The 16,086-nt window shown below is 37.3% G+C and overlaps 1 protein-coding gene across 1 annotated transcript in view; it reads right to left on the bottom strand.

Annotated features, from left to right (window-relative positions):
* LOC110830293 (uncharacterized) overlaps positions 1-16,086 on the bottom strand; it is a 40,277-nt gene that overhangs the window by 5,087 nt on the left and 19,104 nt on the right. Inside the window, exons 2-3 of the mRNA XM_087346078.1 lie at positions 14,291-14,363; positions 8,490-8,582 (exon numbers count right to left, since the gene is read on the bottom strand). Of these exons, the coding sequence (XP_087202204.1) occupies positions 8,490-8,582; positions 14,291-14,363 (166 nt within the window). The remainder of the gene's footprint in view (positions 1-8,489; positions 8,583-14,290; positions 14,364-16,086) is intronic.

The following is a 16,086-nucleotide window of genomic DNA, read 5'->3' as shown; positions in this document are numbered from 1 at the left end:
ATGGTGAAATATTTTTGAAGACGAAAAGAAGTTAGATGAGACTATTTGAATTCACAAAAGTTTATTTTACACCATTTCACTACCAGTTCCAGCTGTTTCCCATCTTCAGATATGTAGGTGAAGTGCTGCATTATTGCTGAGTAATGAACAAACTGATGATCCAACAAATCACAACTACACCAACTGTTGAGATAACCTGAAAATTCACTACACTAAGTAAAGTACACAAGAAGACTGCTGCTCAAAAAGTTGATGAAACTTCCAATTTTCACGCTTCTACATAGCAATGATATAAAGTAACATAAAGGTGTGGGAAGAACTTATGACACCTACTTTCCTTAAAATGTTTCATTCCATATGCTGATGCTAGCAAGAGCTATGAATTAATAACTGGCAATTACTGCAAGTGATCCACTTCTGTGTATAATTTCCAGGAGTAACATATTATAATAGTTTTACAGGTAAATAATTTAATACCTTTGCCATAATAGTGTATTTAATTATTCAAATGACCTAGATGTGAAGCTTGCAAATTGTCAGAAGTTGAGGAAAACCAGAATAGAGATTATTTTAAAATTTTATAAACTGATTACTATCCAAGTTCCTTTGTGGGTTTAAATGCTGGACTGCAACCATAAACCACCAAAAATGAATGGAAGCGATAAAAATTAAATTATTTGGACCTACAGCAGGATATAAAAGATGAAACTAAATTCATAATGATAACATAACAGAACAATTAAACACATTTCCCATAGCTGAAAAAATGGTCATTTACAAGCAGAACTAACAGGATCACATTTAGCAAACAGAGAAATATTCTGGTATTACTTATGGTAGAAAATGAAATTACAAATATGTGGCCTGTAATAGCACGAAAATTCTTTCATTGGTTCAAAAGTGATTAGTAGGAGGGCTGAAAAGCAGCCCCCTCTTCTGCTCCAATTGCCAACCTCTCATGTTTTCAGAAGAGTGCATATTATGCAGGGATCAAAATTTTCAACAGTCTACCATCAAACCTCACAAGTCTTGTAAATAAAAAGGCACAATTTAAACTAGCATTAAATAGATACTTAATTACACACTCCTTTTACTCTGTCGATGAATTTCTAATGTTTACAAGTAAGTCGTAATTTATCTATTGTAGATAATGGGTGGATTTATTTGTAACTTATCTCTACTTTATGTGAACCCTTTGTTTGTATTTTGTGACATTTATATAATAGTATGACTTGTATTTGTATAGCATGTATTGTATTATTATGACTTATTCTACATCCTATTGTCATCTGACTAACTTATGGATCCATGGAATGTAATAAAGATGTATGTAACAGTCAGTACCATCAATGCAACTATCAAACTACTGCCTGTCCTACATAGAGTTCCAAAAAATGCCCAACCACTACACAATCGCATCTACAACATTTAGGCCCATTGGCCTGTTCTGATCCCACTGATTGTTTCATTATGACAATTATGTTGGATATTATGGTGACAGATGGTTTTTATTTTGTTTACAACCAGCAACATGGAACAAGTCTAATGTTTTAACAACTAGTTAATGTGTCCAGTATTCAAGGGGCAACTGGTTAAATGTCTGTCATTGAAATAATAATGAAAGTTATTTATTTGGGGCACTTGAAAAGTGCAAAAACACTCTCTCAGAAGAATGATCATAAATCAGCTGCAGATAGAAGTAGATCCAATTATAGAAGCAATGTGTACACGAAACATAGCTGGTACAAATGACAATATTCAACATAATTCTCACATGATAAACCACAACATTTTCTACAATCTACCAAATATAATATACTGTTCCAAAAATGTTTCATAGCCACACCAGGGATTGGACCTGGGTCATGCACTTTCCATGCAAATGCCTTGCTTCTAACCCACTGGCTAAATGGCAGTATACTTTACTATAATACTCCTAGGCAATTCCCAAGCCACAGTTAACCACTGATCTCATTTTGATCAAATAGCATTGCCAAGTCATCAAGAGAGGGTCTTAGTGGTCTAACATTAGGACTGGACAATATTTTTACTTGGGGGTTTACTGGGACTATTTCAAAGTGAAGGTGAGCTATAAGGCTGCTGAAGAATAATTATGTAATTTAGAAAATGTAAGATTTGAGGTTTTCACAGCGGTGAGTATGAAGATTTCTGTCTTCTGGGTTGTTGCGCTGTGTAGTCTGTCGATGTTAACCAACGTTTCAGAGGTCATACTGCCTCCGTCATCACGGCGATGATGATGGAGGCAGTATGACCTCTGAAATGTTGGTAAACATCTACCAGACTACACAGCGCAACCCAGAAGACAGAAATCTTTAATTTAGAAAATTTTATCAATTATTCAAACTGACTGAATACAGTTCATGGACATACCAAAAGACATACCTGTCAATAACTAAATTCAATATGATATTCCAAAATCTGATTGGTGTTCTCAACATTTTATGACACAGAGTAAAGTGTATATAAAGCGGGCACCACTCAAATTTCTCATACACAGTTGACGTTACATTTAACCAAAGTAGTTAATATAGGTACAAGAACTCCAGAACTTGCATTTCAATAAAAATCACAGTATACTGTGTATGAGAAAGTAACAACTTATGAAGGACCATATTATTAATTATATATGAAGAGTACAATGGTCTGCACCTTGTCTACCCCTGACCTTGAGTTAAGGAGTTTTCGTGGAATAATGGAAATTTGGATTAAATTGACAGTTCAATTGACACTTTAACCAAAATAACATAGGACATATGTTATAATTCCAAAATTTCCTGTTATTCTAAATTTGCAAGGGTCTTAATAATATTTTGCAAGATAACTAAAATGTAATCTTACCTCAAAGTTCCATGCATCTGCCTTTTCCAAGCATGCAGAAACATCTACCACACAACATGCATCCTACACTGATTATAGTGGTTGTACTTTCAGCAAGAAACTACAGGTGGCAGGCAAGGCTCACTTACATATTAGTACCTCTACTGAAAATAATGAACTTTAATATAAACAAGTACAAATATTACATCATCTTCTGGGAATAAACCACAATGTTTGTTGGAGGTTTTCCAATGTTTTCACAAACTGCAGCTACCCAGCTACCATTTTTGGGGTGAATGTCTGCAGAGTGGATCTGACAGTGGGAGTTAAGTTGAAGGTTAATGATGTGATTGGGTGAGCAGAGGAATGGGGTGTAACCATGCTGTTTAGAATAAGAAGTATTCAACCACACTGTCTCTCTCCGCAGTGGATATCACTGGTTTCTCTGCTCACTCAATCATACCAATCGCCCGCCACAACGCACATTACCAGATCTTTGTAAGACCTTTCTAATTCTCCCACAGACATGTACCTTGAAGATGGCAACTGCATTATTTTCCAAATGTTCGAAAACCTTAAAAAAATATCAATGTAGCTTATCCCTGAAAGCTGAACTCCCGCTGAGCAAGGGTTTTATATTAGATTAAATGAGAAACCATTAACTACAGAAATGATGGAGCATGTGAATCAGGATAATATCAACCAAGTGAAAGAATGTTTTATAAACACATTATTTATAATTTTTCATATTTACTGGACTTGATATTAATTCTGCAGATAAAAATCTAATGTTGTGAAGGTCACACTACAAATGTGGCAATGACTTCATTTTTTATTTTGTTAAATAAGCATAACAGTGGAAATATGTAGCTCTTAATGGCATATTATGTACCAATTTTGTACAAGCACTTTAACAGACTGATAAAAATCATATTCCCATGAAGATTTAGAACATTAAGTTTCACATGGAACATTTAAGTTTTCTATGGTGTACTGTGTTAGGCTAACAAAATGTATAGTGTCCTAATTTTAACTCATACTACACCATAACAATCATGATGCATAGTTTGAGAAATGTCTACATAAGACTTCAGCTTTCTTAATTGCAATATGGCGACTTAGAATATAGGTCTGTATCAATAGTTTATGGAGTCCATTCACAAAGAAAAACATTTATTCATTTAGTAGGGAGTCAAATTAGTTGAGTAAAAGCAATGGGAAAACCAAATGAAAGTCCATCTGTAATTACAGCTAATGTGATAATTCAAACTTACACATTTATAAGCATATATAAAAATGCAATTTATTTCAACTTTGTTACAGTAGGCTGTTCAAAACCATATGGCAAAAAACACATTAACAATAACATTATTAATAATACTGACATGTAAGTATTTGTGGTTATGGTTAAGTAATAAGGCAGAAACTGCTTACATATTCCCAGTTGATTATGAACTGGGTCACATTTTGACTAAAACAACTGAAGTGTCCAGTTCCAACATTTATTGCCCAAAAACATAAAAAGGCCATAATTTATTCAAGTCTATTAAAAGAATGTCTACTACAGACATTCATATGAAAGTATTTTCTTCAGCGTCTTGTCTCTACCATATAAAGACACTATACTCACATGGAACCAATATTAACCAGATGCTTATGAGTGCTTGTAAAAATTTCTCTCTGTTGTAGACACCAATGGTAAATTTAAGTTTAGCTTTGGACACCACAGACAAATGTTGGATAATATGCGGATATTAGTAAAAATACTTAATGTCCTGTATGGCCAAAATCTTTAACTTTTCTCAAATCAGGAATTGTAAAATTGCATAAAATATTATGTGAATTGCATATTAATGTATATAATTAATACAATATTAATTAAAGTATTTATTCATGTTAGATTATTTAACAACACATATATATTAATTGCAAAAATTATGTAAAAGAAGATGATTATGTAAGGTAACTGGAAAGATTGATTTTACCACTGTACAATTTCAGTTGTGGAAGTTACAAAGTGTTGAAAAACACAGGAAGGTAATCATGAACATTGATCATGTATGAATTTGGAAGGAGGCAGCCATAGTCCATTCTAAAGTATTTTGGCAGCCTGAGGAGACTGAAAACCATGGAAAACATCAGGTAATATGAAAAATACATGAAGGATTTTTATGGGGGAAGCCCTGTGAAATTGGCCACTGGAAGAATGGGAAGTAGAAAGGATGATAGTATTCTGAGTCCTTATAAAAATAGATTTTTGCATGGCATGTGGACGAAACTGGCTCAGAACTTGGTGCAATGTTAAATTCTGATATTAGTGGTGTTGAACCTCCAGAGTTTCATTAGTTCATTGAAAAGGACCAGAAAAGTAACAGTTATAAACTGCTTCAAATTATTAAAATTCATAAAATGATGACAACTGATAAATGCAATTGTTCATAACTTAAGAATGATATTGGAATTGGACTATTCAGTTGATATACTGGTTTATATGTGAAATAATAAGCACAATGCAGGAAAACACCTGAAAACATAGCCTCTAATATCAAAAAGATACTATTTAAACAAGCATTACAGACTGCCAAGACTCAAGTACTTAGACAACCCTGTCTTCCTACGGTACCGTTTTACTTGCCTTAGTGTACCAGCTGCTACAAGTCCTACAAAAAGAGACAGAAATTCAGATGCTAAGCTGTAATTACATACAATTTGGCTTCACAAAGACTGACCATTAAGCATCAGTAGAATTTGCTTACAGTGAGATACATAGTGAGAACAACTTCAAATTAGTTTATAAAATTTCCATACTTTGTGACATATTTATATAAAAATGTGCCAAAACCTGAAGTTAATGAACTACTCATCAAATTCAAAAGTGTATTGTAAATTAGGCAACATTAATGATCATTCCATATTTGTTGCCAATGTGGAGCATATGATAATTCTGTCCAACTGTCTTGTTATGAGTACAGACATGCAAATATCAAAAATATTAGGGAATACCGTATGTGGTGACATCATGTATATATTTCTTCTGTCACTTTCACTTTGTTCTCAATCATCGTGATTCCTTGGATGAACAGTTAAAGTCGATGTAGTATACCATGCCACTTGCAATGGTCAGTCCTTCTGAAGCACTTTAAAAATTTTCTCCCATTCAACGAAAACTGCCCTTTATGACCAAGTGATACTACACTACAAAGCTTGAGCAGTGCAATAAAACAATTACACATTCCATAATATATAACCATCACCTGTAATGTTACTGTCATTAAATATTTGTATGAAACTCTATAATAACTTAAAACAAAGAAAGGATCGGATATGTTAACTAAGCGTCTTCATGGAGCAAGGTCATTTTTGAGAGACTGAAAATCATTCAGTTGCTCAAGAAGTTTCTTAGCCCAGATTAATCTAGTCCAGACCCTCATATCCCATTTTCCGAACAGTAATATTATATTTTGAATGGTTTTCCTCAGTCCTTCCAGGTGAATATGGGGATATTATCTTCAACTAGGTCATGATCAAATCCTTTCCAATGCATCATTCATATACACTCCTACATTCAATGCACAGAATTCAGGCAGTTCGGAAACAATATTAGGCCTTTAAGATATGTATGTTTACGTGTGACACTCACAAGGTCCAAGATACTTGTATTTTGTCTGAATTTCAAAGCTGCTGACTCAATCTGACACTGGACTAAAAAGTAAGTTTCCCAATTCTGGACTGAATCTGAAATTCACATTTCTGAACATGAGAAATCAAAAATGATAGTTTTAGTTATTTCTTCGAATTTTAAGACTGCAGAGACGCAAGACTATTCAAAATGGAGCAGCATTTGGAAAGCAATAAAACATATGTGTTAAAGAGCTATCCAGAATATTATTGGATGGTTGCGAACTTCTTTAGTAAACTTTAAATTTATGACAAGATCTGTGTATCTGAGTTTCATAATAATGTTCCTGCTTTAATAAACATATTTGAAATATATTTTTTAATGGCATAGGTTACATAATACTGAATTAAAGAAAAACTGAATGATATAATGGTCCATTTTAAGTTGCCATCACAGCATTCGCCTGGAATGACTGTGTAAATGCCACAAGAAACCCCCCAGTCAACGGACGGCTTCTGGGTCAAGAATCACTCGTTAAATCCTGACTACAAAGCAGGAGTGCTAACCGCTCAATGACAACGTCAAGATTTCTCACACTAATGAAAGACTTTTTGTTCTTCTTATATCACCAGATGAATATTTGTTCAGTTACTGTAACGCCACTCACACTGTACTCCATATAAAAGCTTCTGCGCAGTTGCAGTTGTCATGGTATACACTGTCAATAAAGCTTCAAAGAAAAACTCATGCATCATGCATCATGCAACCAAAGAAACATGCAACTTTCTATAAAATAAAATTATTATACATTATTAAAGAACTTTATTTTGGGGGGGTTACTGAATTTTTGGGATTTTGTCCATTGTCTGGTATCCTAAAATACAGAACGTTCCAAAAACTGGATTTTTTTTAACAGCTGTAAGAAAGTAGATGAAAAAACACCAGATTTCTGAAAGGTTGTGTGTGTTTTAGAATACCAGACAACTGACAAAGTCCGAACATTTAGTAACCCAAATTGTAATACACCGTCATCAGAACCCACTTTATTTTTGTTTCAAGTAGAAGTTATTGTGATATCTCATTACAACCCATTATGTTTTGGTACATCTTCATCTTATTTTCAGACTACCATCATTCATGATACCTCAATCTTTCCAAACTGGATCCATGTTAATAGAACTTCATTTTTCCAAAATCACTTAATTAATGCAGCCACAAAAAAATTTAAAAGACTGCTCAAGAACCACTTTTTATGTACATGCTCAAAGAAAGTCTTATCAACAACATGCTAATTTTTAGAATAACAACAATTAACACATTAATTACAACCACTGATCTTTGGCCATCTATATAGTTAACAGGCAAACTTTACATGTTAATAATGAAGAAAGTTACTCAAAATTAGTTTTGTTTAGATCACAAAGCTCCTTGAAAAAAAGATTGGCACATTTTAGTTTCACACTGCAGTTGCTTTCAATCTGTTACCAAAAGTAATTCTTTAGTAATAATTAAATACTAAGATTATTTATGTAATCAAACACGACCTTGAAGACGTTATTCAAACACAGATACAAGAATCAGTCAGGCTAAACAGCCATTTAAAAGAAATTGGAAGTATCCTTTTGCTAGTTTCTTAAGATATGTCAGTTTTCGTTTTTATTTTATGAAAATGTTTCTAATATAATGAGCTGCTAGGTACTACGTCTTGCTTAGTATAAAAGACATTAATTAAGTGCTAATCCAACAAAAAGCATGTAAATTCAGAATTCCCTTTCAAAAACCCCTATTACACCATTACGTCTCTCCACATCACCATGAAGTTGCATCCATAATTGTTTATACATTCACGTATGCAAATTAGCTGGGATAGTCTGCGGACGCTTTCTGCTCTCGGACTTAAATCGAAAACTCTTGTGAAGGAAGCTATGACGCACATGCCTGGGCTTCTGGATCTCGGGGTAAATGTCGTTAGCAGGTGATTGAGGGTTAGTAGGAAGTTTTATTTTTGACATCATGCTACTGAGATACTCACTCCTGAATGTGTCTGCAGAAACCGATGTGTCCTGGCTGGCTTGATACTGTCGTGGTTTCCGGCCACTCCAGTCCCTCAAGTTCGGGTCTGCCCCTGTCAGTACACGCAGACATGTAAGATTCAAGCCAGTACAAGTCCTACTTCTCTGACCTTATGAATTATTTCTTAGCATTTTCAGAGACAAATATATACATATTTATTTTCAAAGTTCAAACCCCTCTACATCAAATCCCATTACAAAATTAGCGAAATTGATCTGTTTTACAACAACCACGAAAAATGCAATAAACTCAATATGGAATAAAAGAAATCAAACATCTCAGGGACTAATGTGATGGATGTCGAATAAATCTACAATGAAACAATGATTCACAACAAACGTGACATCGTTATTCACTGAGACCAGGAAGAAAACATAACAGAGTCAAAACTTCGGCAAATGTTTCCTGAGTTCGATTCACCAGCAGGGCGTTTCTTGTACCTCGGAAACTACGCATAATAGAATAACGACGCCAAGATAAAAGTTGTTTGTCTCGAAGGGTAAATTATAGAAACGAAGGCCACAAGTCCGAAAAACTGTCCTGGGTTCTACATAAGCATTCTTCCGCGTTCAGATTACATTGCAGGAGGCAAGGGACATTCGCACTAGTCATTTGTGTCATAGTTGGTGCCTTAGAAAAGGGTGTTTTTGAACGACGCCGACACAAGTTTCCGAATACAGTAACGATAAACCACGGGATGTGATACAACGCGATGTCCAGCGTGCCGCGGTAGATAACTGTCAAGATTTTTCTCTGGCGCTCTAACCCGACCTGGTCCATCCTACATGCAACTTTTCATATTCTCCCATTACACCTCACACCATACTTTAGCCCTTTTCTTTGGGTTTTCACGTGCGGTTCTTGCTTTGCACATGAATAGAACACGTATAGGCCTACTCTCGAAATGTATTCGCATGCCGCACTCATTTCAGCAGCTACGTGGTACATGAAGATTATATAGTTCTACATACGACAAAACTGGTGTGTACGCATTGCTGGGCAAACAGAGAGATAGAGAGACGGTGTGACGACAGACCTGCGCCTCCACCGCAGAGCATGTGAGCCTCTAAACTCCTGACACCGCCGCTTATCAAATCACGCTTCTTTTGAGGAACACCCGACTTCCGCTGAACCAGTATCATGGCAGGAATATCAACTGATGAAGCCTCCGGACAATAAACCATGTGTACCGACCACGATACTGTTTTGACATTACCACGAAAGTGTTCATTCTTTAAATTACGGACTCAATTCAAAATCAAGTTCTTCCGTTAATATATATATATATATATATATATATATATATATTTATTAAAGAAATAAAATCCGTGGCGTAACAGCTCCAGAGAGCCAAAGCCGACTAGCTTGACTGCTGGCCTCACGTTCACATGCCTAAGCAGAGGTGAACGATCATCTAACCAGATATAGAGTGACGTGTGGTCAGCACGACGAACCCCCAGCCATTGCTAGGTTTTCTGACCGGATTACGCTACCCGTTGTAGCTCCCCAATTTCCTCACGATGCTGGGTTGGCACCGGTCCCATACACTGGTCGAAAGCTCATGAGAAATTTCTTTCCCCGAAACTCGAACCAGCGCGCACTCGTATATATATATATATATTTACAGTTTACAATATTAATATGTAATTCGTAAGGAAAGAAGAATGCGAACTCGCATCAACGTAAACCCTTCTTGTGTCGTCGTACAGAAAGCTGTCGGTCCAAACAGCGGTGTCAGTGATCTGTCTGCGAGCAGACACTTGGTCTGCGTGTGGACACACTGTCAGTATCTTGTCGCTTGTCAACATATTGGCGGTGTCAGCTTGTGTTTTTTCTCGCGACCAGAGCCGTAGTATCTAGGGCAGGGTGGTCCAACTTTTTTCCTCGCTCGGGACAGAACAGTTTTCCTGTTGGACCCCAAGGGCCAAGAAACCCCTACAGTCATTATTTTTGCATTTAATAATACTTTTTCAGAAACGACAAATTACCATTGCATATGCTGAAATATAAATTGTATTTAAATGTGCACAAACTACTATAGAGTTGTATGATGTTAAATTTGTTCCTGCAACAGCTTGTGTCTCTCAAAATTTTTACCTGGTAAACTTACACAAATTATTTTAACTCTGCTAACAGTTTGCATCTGATACAATTACAATTTGTACCAGTAGAAGGTGCATCTTATGTCAAATCTAAAACTTCTTGACGATGGTGAAGAGTCAATTGAATAAAAATTTTCTTGGATATTATCCATCGTAGATAGGGATTAGCTCTATCTAGTGGGCCCAACTGTGTAGGAACCTGAAGACGGAGATAGAGTCCCATCTCCGAAACATCGTTTTACGTTTTATATTTACTAGACGATGGATGATATCCGAGAAAATTTTTATTCAAGTACATCTTATGCTTTTAAAGTCAAAGGCTTTAGTGAGGGCACTGAGCAGAATGTTCTTTTACCCGTGACGGAATATCAACTTCTATTTTTGTTGTGATAAACAAAGGGTTGATCGTAACACATCCTCAGATAACGCGTACCGAGGTGTGGCATTTGTACTTAAAAGCAGCAGACGAGATGAGAATCACAATTCTTTTTTTCAAATCTTCAAGAGTAAAGAGAAAAATTGGATTGTAATGACTAGTAACAAATTAACAAACACTTTCGCGGGTAGCCAGTTGGACCACCCTGATCTAGGGTACAGCCTGCTTATGGAGTCGAGCACCTACAGTCGATTAGGGCTGTTGATAACGTTCCTAGCGCCTCCTTTAGTAGAGAACTTCCACAAGATTTATTCTATTTACCCTTTGGCTTCACTAATCAATCGTTTATCACACGTCGCTGGGCTTGTAATCCTGGGGTCTCGGGTTCGATTCCCGGCGGTGCCAGAATTTATAACTTGTGTTGGACAAGGCCGTGGTCTAGGTAACACGGAGTTTTCCTCCGGGGGCTTCCCCGGTTTCTCCGTGGCATCCCATTCACACACAGAAGAAGGCAATGGCAAACCACTTCTGGATCATCTGCCAAGAACGTATATGAACAGGTCCCAGTCCGAAAAAAGGATGGAAGGATCCTGTTCATATGGACCTGTCGTCAGACAGAACACCAAATAAAAAATAATAATAAATATGAATAAAACCAACAGCAACAAACGCCTAGAACTACCGAATAACGATGAACGACAAGCTAGTTTGAAAAGTCAGTATATCAGCTCCGTAGCCCGCAAATTCCTAAACGATAATATCGAATTGCAATAAAGACATGTCATTTTATATAGAATAACTTCAATACATTTCATACACAATTACGGAATAGATGTAAACTTGTTGGTACTTATTGTAAGGTGCATTCTTTGACGTTCAATAAAACCCCTGCGAATTAATGCTAACAACAACAATTAGCCGTAATATCCAGACAGAAACGTGACAAACAAATAAGGAGGCCGGAAAGGTCTTGGAATACAAGACTTCATAAGCGAAACATACACGAAATAAACAAAATGACGTAAGTAATTGTTCAACAGCACTTGAAATATATTTGAGCGGCATTCCGTAAAGACTGCACATTTAGTGATGCAATGCAAATGTAAAACTTAATTACTGCTGAAACTTACATCACATCAAGCCGTTTCTCTAAGACTTCGCATTTCCCTTCTTCATGAATGTAGTCGAACCGATATAACGCGAAATTAATAATAATAATAATATTTCTAAATGTTTCCGGCGAAGGTTTTATTACAATCAGTTAATTATAATTTATTAATCTCCATCCACTTTACTGGATCAGTTTATTTAGGTCAACTCTTTGAACGGATCTTTCAGAATAGGTTCTCAGGTTCTCCGTGCCTGAAGACGGGAACAGAGAAAGTTACCGAAACATAGCGTTTTAATAAAACCATGACAATGGAAAATAATAACCACAATTATAAACCTTATGCAGGTGTGCATATGAATATGTGCCTCTATAAAATCCAAGACAGGAGCGGCCTTAGAAATGGCATCTGTTCGTTTACTCTTTTTATCAGGGGAAATAAAGGACATCGCCGAAAACACACATTAAAATGTTAACATCACAGATTTAGAAAGTAAATTTATCGACAGCAATCAAAGCAGGTAAGATATCCCTCATAGCGCAGCGTCGGCAACCAGAAACACACCCTACTACAGTGCCTCAATTGTGACAGTAACACTTTGATGGCCACAAGGCCGATGAATGACTTACCGTGATTCATACGTAGCCTATGAGAGCAAGGGGTGGCCAAAACATGGTCACATTAACTACTTATAAAACCAGTAACTGACAGGTCGACAAGTCTATTTTCGTCCGTATTCAGAGACCAGAAATGGGGACGAACAAAATAAAGAATGAATCCTCCCAGAGGAGCGGATATATAAGTGTTAAGATGATTTCTGTCTTCTGGGTTGTTGCGCTGTGTAGTCTGGTCGATGTTTACCAACGTTTCGGAGGTCATACTGCCTCCGTCATCAGGGCGATGAAGATTTCTGTCTTCTGGGTTGTTGCGCTGTGTAGTCTGGTCAATGTTTACCAACGTTTCAGAGGTCATACTGCCTCCGTCATCAGGGCGATGAGTCTGAAGATTTCTGTCTTCTGGGTTGTTGCGCTGTGTAGTCTGGTCGATGTTAACCAACGTTTCAGAGGTCATACTGCCTCCGTCATCAGGGCGATGAGTCTGAAGATTTCTGTCTTCTGGGTTGTTGCGCTGTGTAGTCTGGTCGATGTTAACCAACGTTTCAGAGGTCATACTGCCTCCATCATCAGGGCGACGTATCATATTATTCAAGAATTGCTGTGTGTTTTGGCGTGCAGAATGTTTTAGATGAAGAGGAATTTAGTAAATTAACAATAAATGCTCTTAACTGGAAGATGCGAAAAATTAGCTGCGCCCGAAAGCAGAAAATAATCAAACCGTACGACACCATGAATTCTGTATTATAATTATTTACAGCAAGACAGAAGCAATTTTCTGAATGCACCTCGTATAAGTTAGATAGTTTGTACATCCTTGTTAAAATGATGTACAATGCCAGGTATTGTAAGGTCACGATGTGCGACTGCAGATTTGTTCAAGCTGCTCCGTTATCAGACCTTGCATTAGTTCATCTCGTTTGTAGGACTTCGTTGATCAAGACGGAAGCCACACTTGGAAGTATCCATTCGGCAGCTACAAACTATGGTTAACATTTCTGCTTCGTATGATGGAGACAAGCTTTTCTGATGGAACATTACATTGGCCACGACCACTTTTTTCCATATGGTTTCCCATTTATTATTAATTCATTTTTATCATGCGGTGGCTTCTCTAATGACCCAGCGAATCATAACACAGTCAAATACACCACAAATAAATTAAGATTAAATTAATGAAAGACTCTCGGGCTACAAGCATCAGGTGGCTGAATGGTGAATAAACCATATCCTCTGTCAACGTTTCGAGAGCCATCTCTGCTCTCATCCTCAAGGCAGCTGAGTAACAAAACTGGTCCTCTGTAGAACGCTTGCCGATGGGAAGGTTCAACTTCAGTCGCCGCGAATGCTTCACTTCGTACATAAGATTAAATTATATCGACAAGAGTCTATTTAAATTACTCCGAATAGCGCAAAGGTAAAACTAATTAGCCTAATTTAATTTTTTGAAAAGAAAATATTTCATAACAACTAACATCGACGAATCAACCAACACAAGAGAGGAAAGCTCGTTCATGATAAAAGCAAATAAGAAGCCATTTTGAAGGAACAGAACTTACCATAGACTTTGAAGAGAAGATTGTATATTTCTTCGTGTCCAAACTGCATGGCCATGTGCAGAGGAGTGTAGCCCTGCGGGAGAGAACGGACATAATCACAATATCAATAACAAACAAAAAATTTTGTAAGCCACTTACAACATTCTTACATGAAAGAACGGACGACTTCTAAAAGTTCCAGATATCCTCAACAGATGGTACTTGTATACGCTTAGTAACGACGTCTGTTGAACACTAGAAATCGACGCGACGAAACGCAAAACGTCAGAAAAACGAAAATTATTTGTTCAAGACGCCACAATAGCGTCACCTTTATCGGGAGTGTCTGAGCAGAAACGTTTCGTTTAACCCTTTAACTTGTACGCTCCCATTTTCAGTGACGAACCATGTTTACGCAGATTGCTAAACTTATTCATTGTGTCAAAAATATTAATTTAACCACTCATTACTATAGGTTATTGTACACCTTAAGGTTCCGAAGGAATACAGACTGACACATGTGCTTTTACTCAGCCTCTCCAGACATTCAAGCTAGCACAACCAGGTCCTTTCAAAACCTACTCACCATTTATAAATCTTATCACTCCATTCGACGTTTATATAATCTCTGCAGTGTTTACAGTGCCAAGTAAAGGAATAAATAAATCAACTATTCTATTCTCTAATTCATTATGAATAACATAATAGCATTTCAATCATCTTTCCCAACAGCATTTATTACCGGTAATTACTTATTACTCTTTCCGATGTTAGGGTTTCTCCAGAAAGATTGTTATCAGATATTATTCTCAGTACAGTCTCGATAACCGCCACGGTGGTCTAGCGGTTAGAACGCTGGCCTTGTAATCCTGGGGTCTCGGGTTCGATTCCCGGCGGTGCCCGAATTTATAACTTGTGTTGGGCAAGGCCGTGGTCTAGGCAACACGGAGTTTTCCTCCGTGGCATCCCAACAATTACTCCATTCACACACAGAAGAAGGCAATGGCAAACCACTTCTGGATCATCTGCCAAGAACGTATATGAACAGGTCCCAGTCCGAGAAAAGTATGGAAGGATCCTGTTCATATGGACCTGTCGTCAGACAGAACACTAAATAAATATACTGCCTCCATTTTCAGGACTCAAGTCAGACGCACTCTGTTTATTTTTAACGCTGGTATCTAACCTGCAAGTGCACAACCCAGAAGACCAACATCGAAACTATACGTGAAGGCCGTGTTCTTTGAGAACCAAGAGCCCAAGTCCGACGTTAATATAAAACAACAGATACCACGAATATTTTAAACCGTAAATAGATGTAAACAGACTAAAATACCGGGCAAGTTTAACATAGCGATGTCCGGCATCTAGACTCGGCGCCAAGAAAATACCTTCTTCATGTTACGAACCGCAGGTCCGTCTTTCACACACGCATCCGAAACTGAAACCCTCACCGGCAACTCCGTTGAAACAATCCAAACACTCTCGAAGAAGAGAAAGATCGATTGCTTCTAGTTGCCTACAGAAGACACTCGCGCAGGCATTTTCTGCCCACTTAATTTTACACCACAGTAGACACAGACAAAGTGGCTTGAGTCGTCGTGAGGGGCTCTGAACAGGGGAGAACATCGGGGAAAAACTGAACGCAGCTCCAACGACATGACTAGTGCCCATCGTACCACTGTTGAGCGATGGATTCGAACCCACGACACACAGGCAACTTTCGCTACTATACTCTCCTGCTCGTTACTTAGACCTATTTATTTTATTACGCACTTAATATAGGCTACTAGGACACTTATGCGAACCGCACCTGG

Source organism: Zootermopsis nevadensis, unplaced genomic scaffold (assembly GCF_977971745.1).
Source record: "Zootermopsis nevadensis isolate Lab colony 2312 unplaced genomic scaffold, Znev_1.0 Znev_ptg000010l, whole genome shotgun sequence".
Lineage (NCBI taxonomy): Eukaryota > Metazoa > Arthropoda > Insecta > Blattodea > Termopsidae > Zootermopsis > Zootermopsis nevadensis.
The sequence above is the reverse complement of the archived record's forward strand: the minus strand, read 5'-3'. Positions and strand labels throughout refer to the sequence as shown.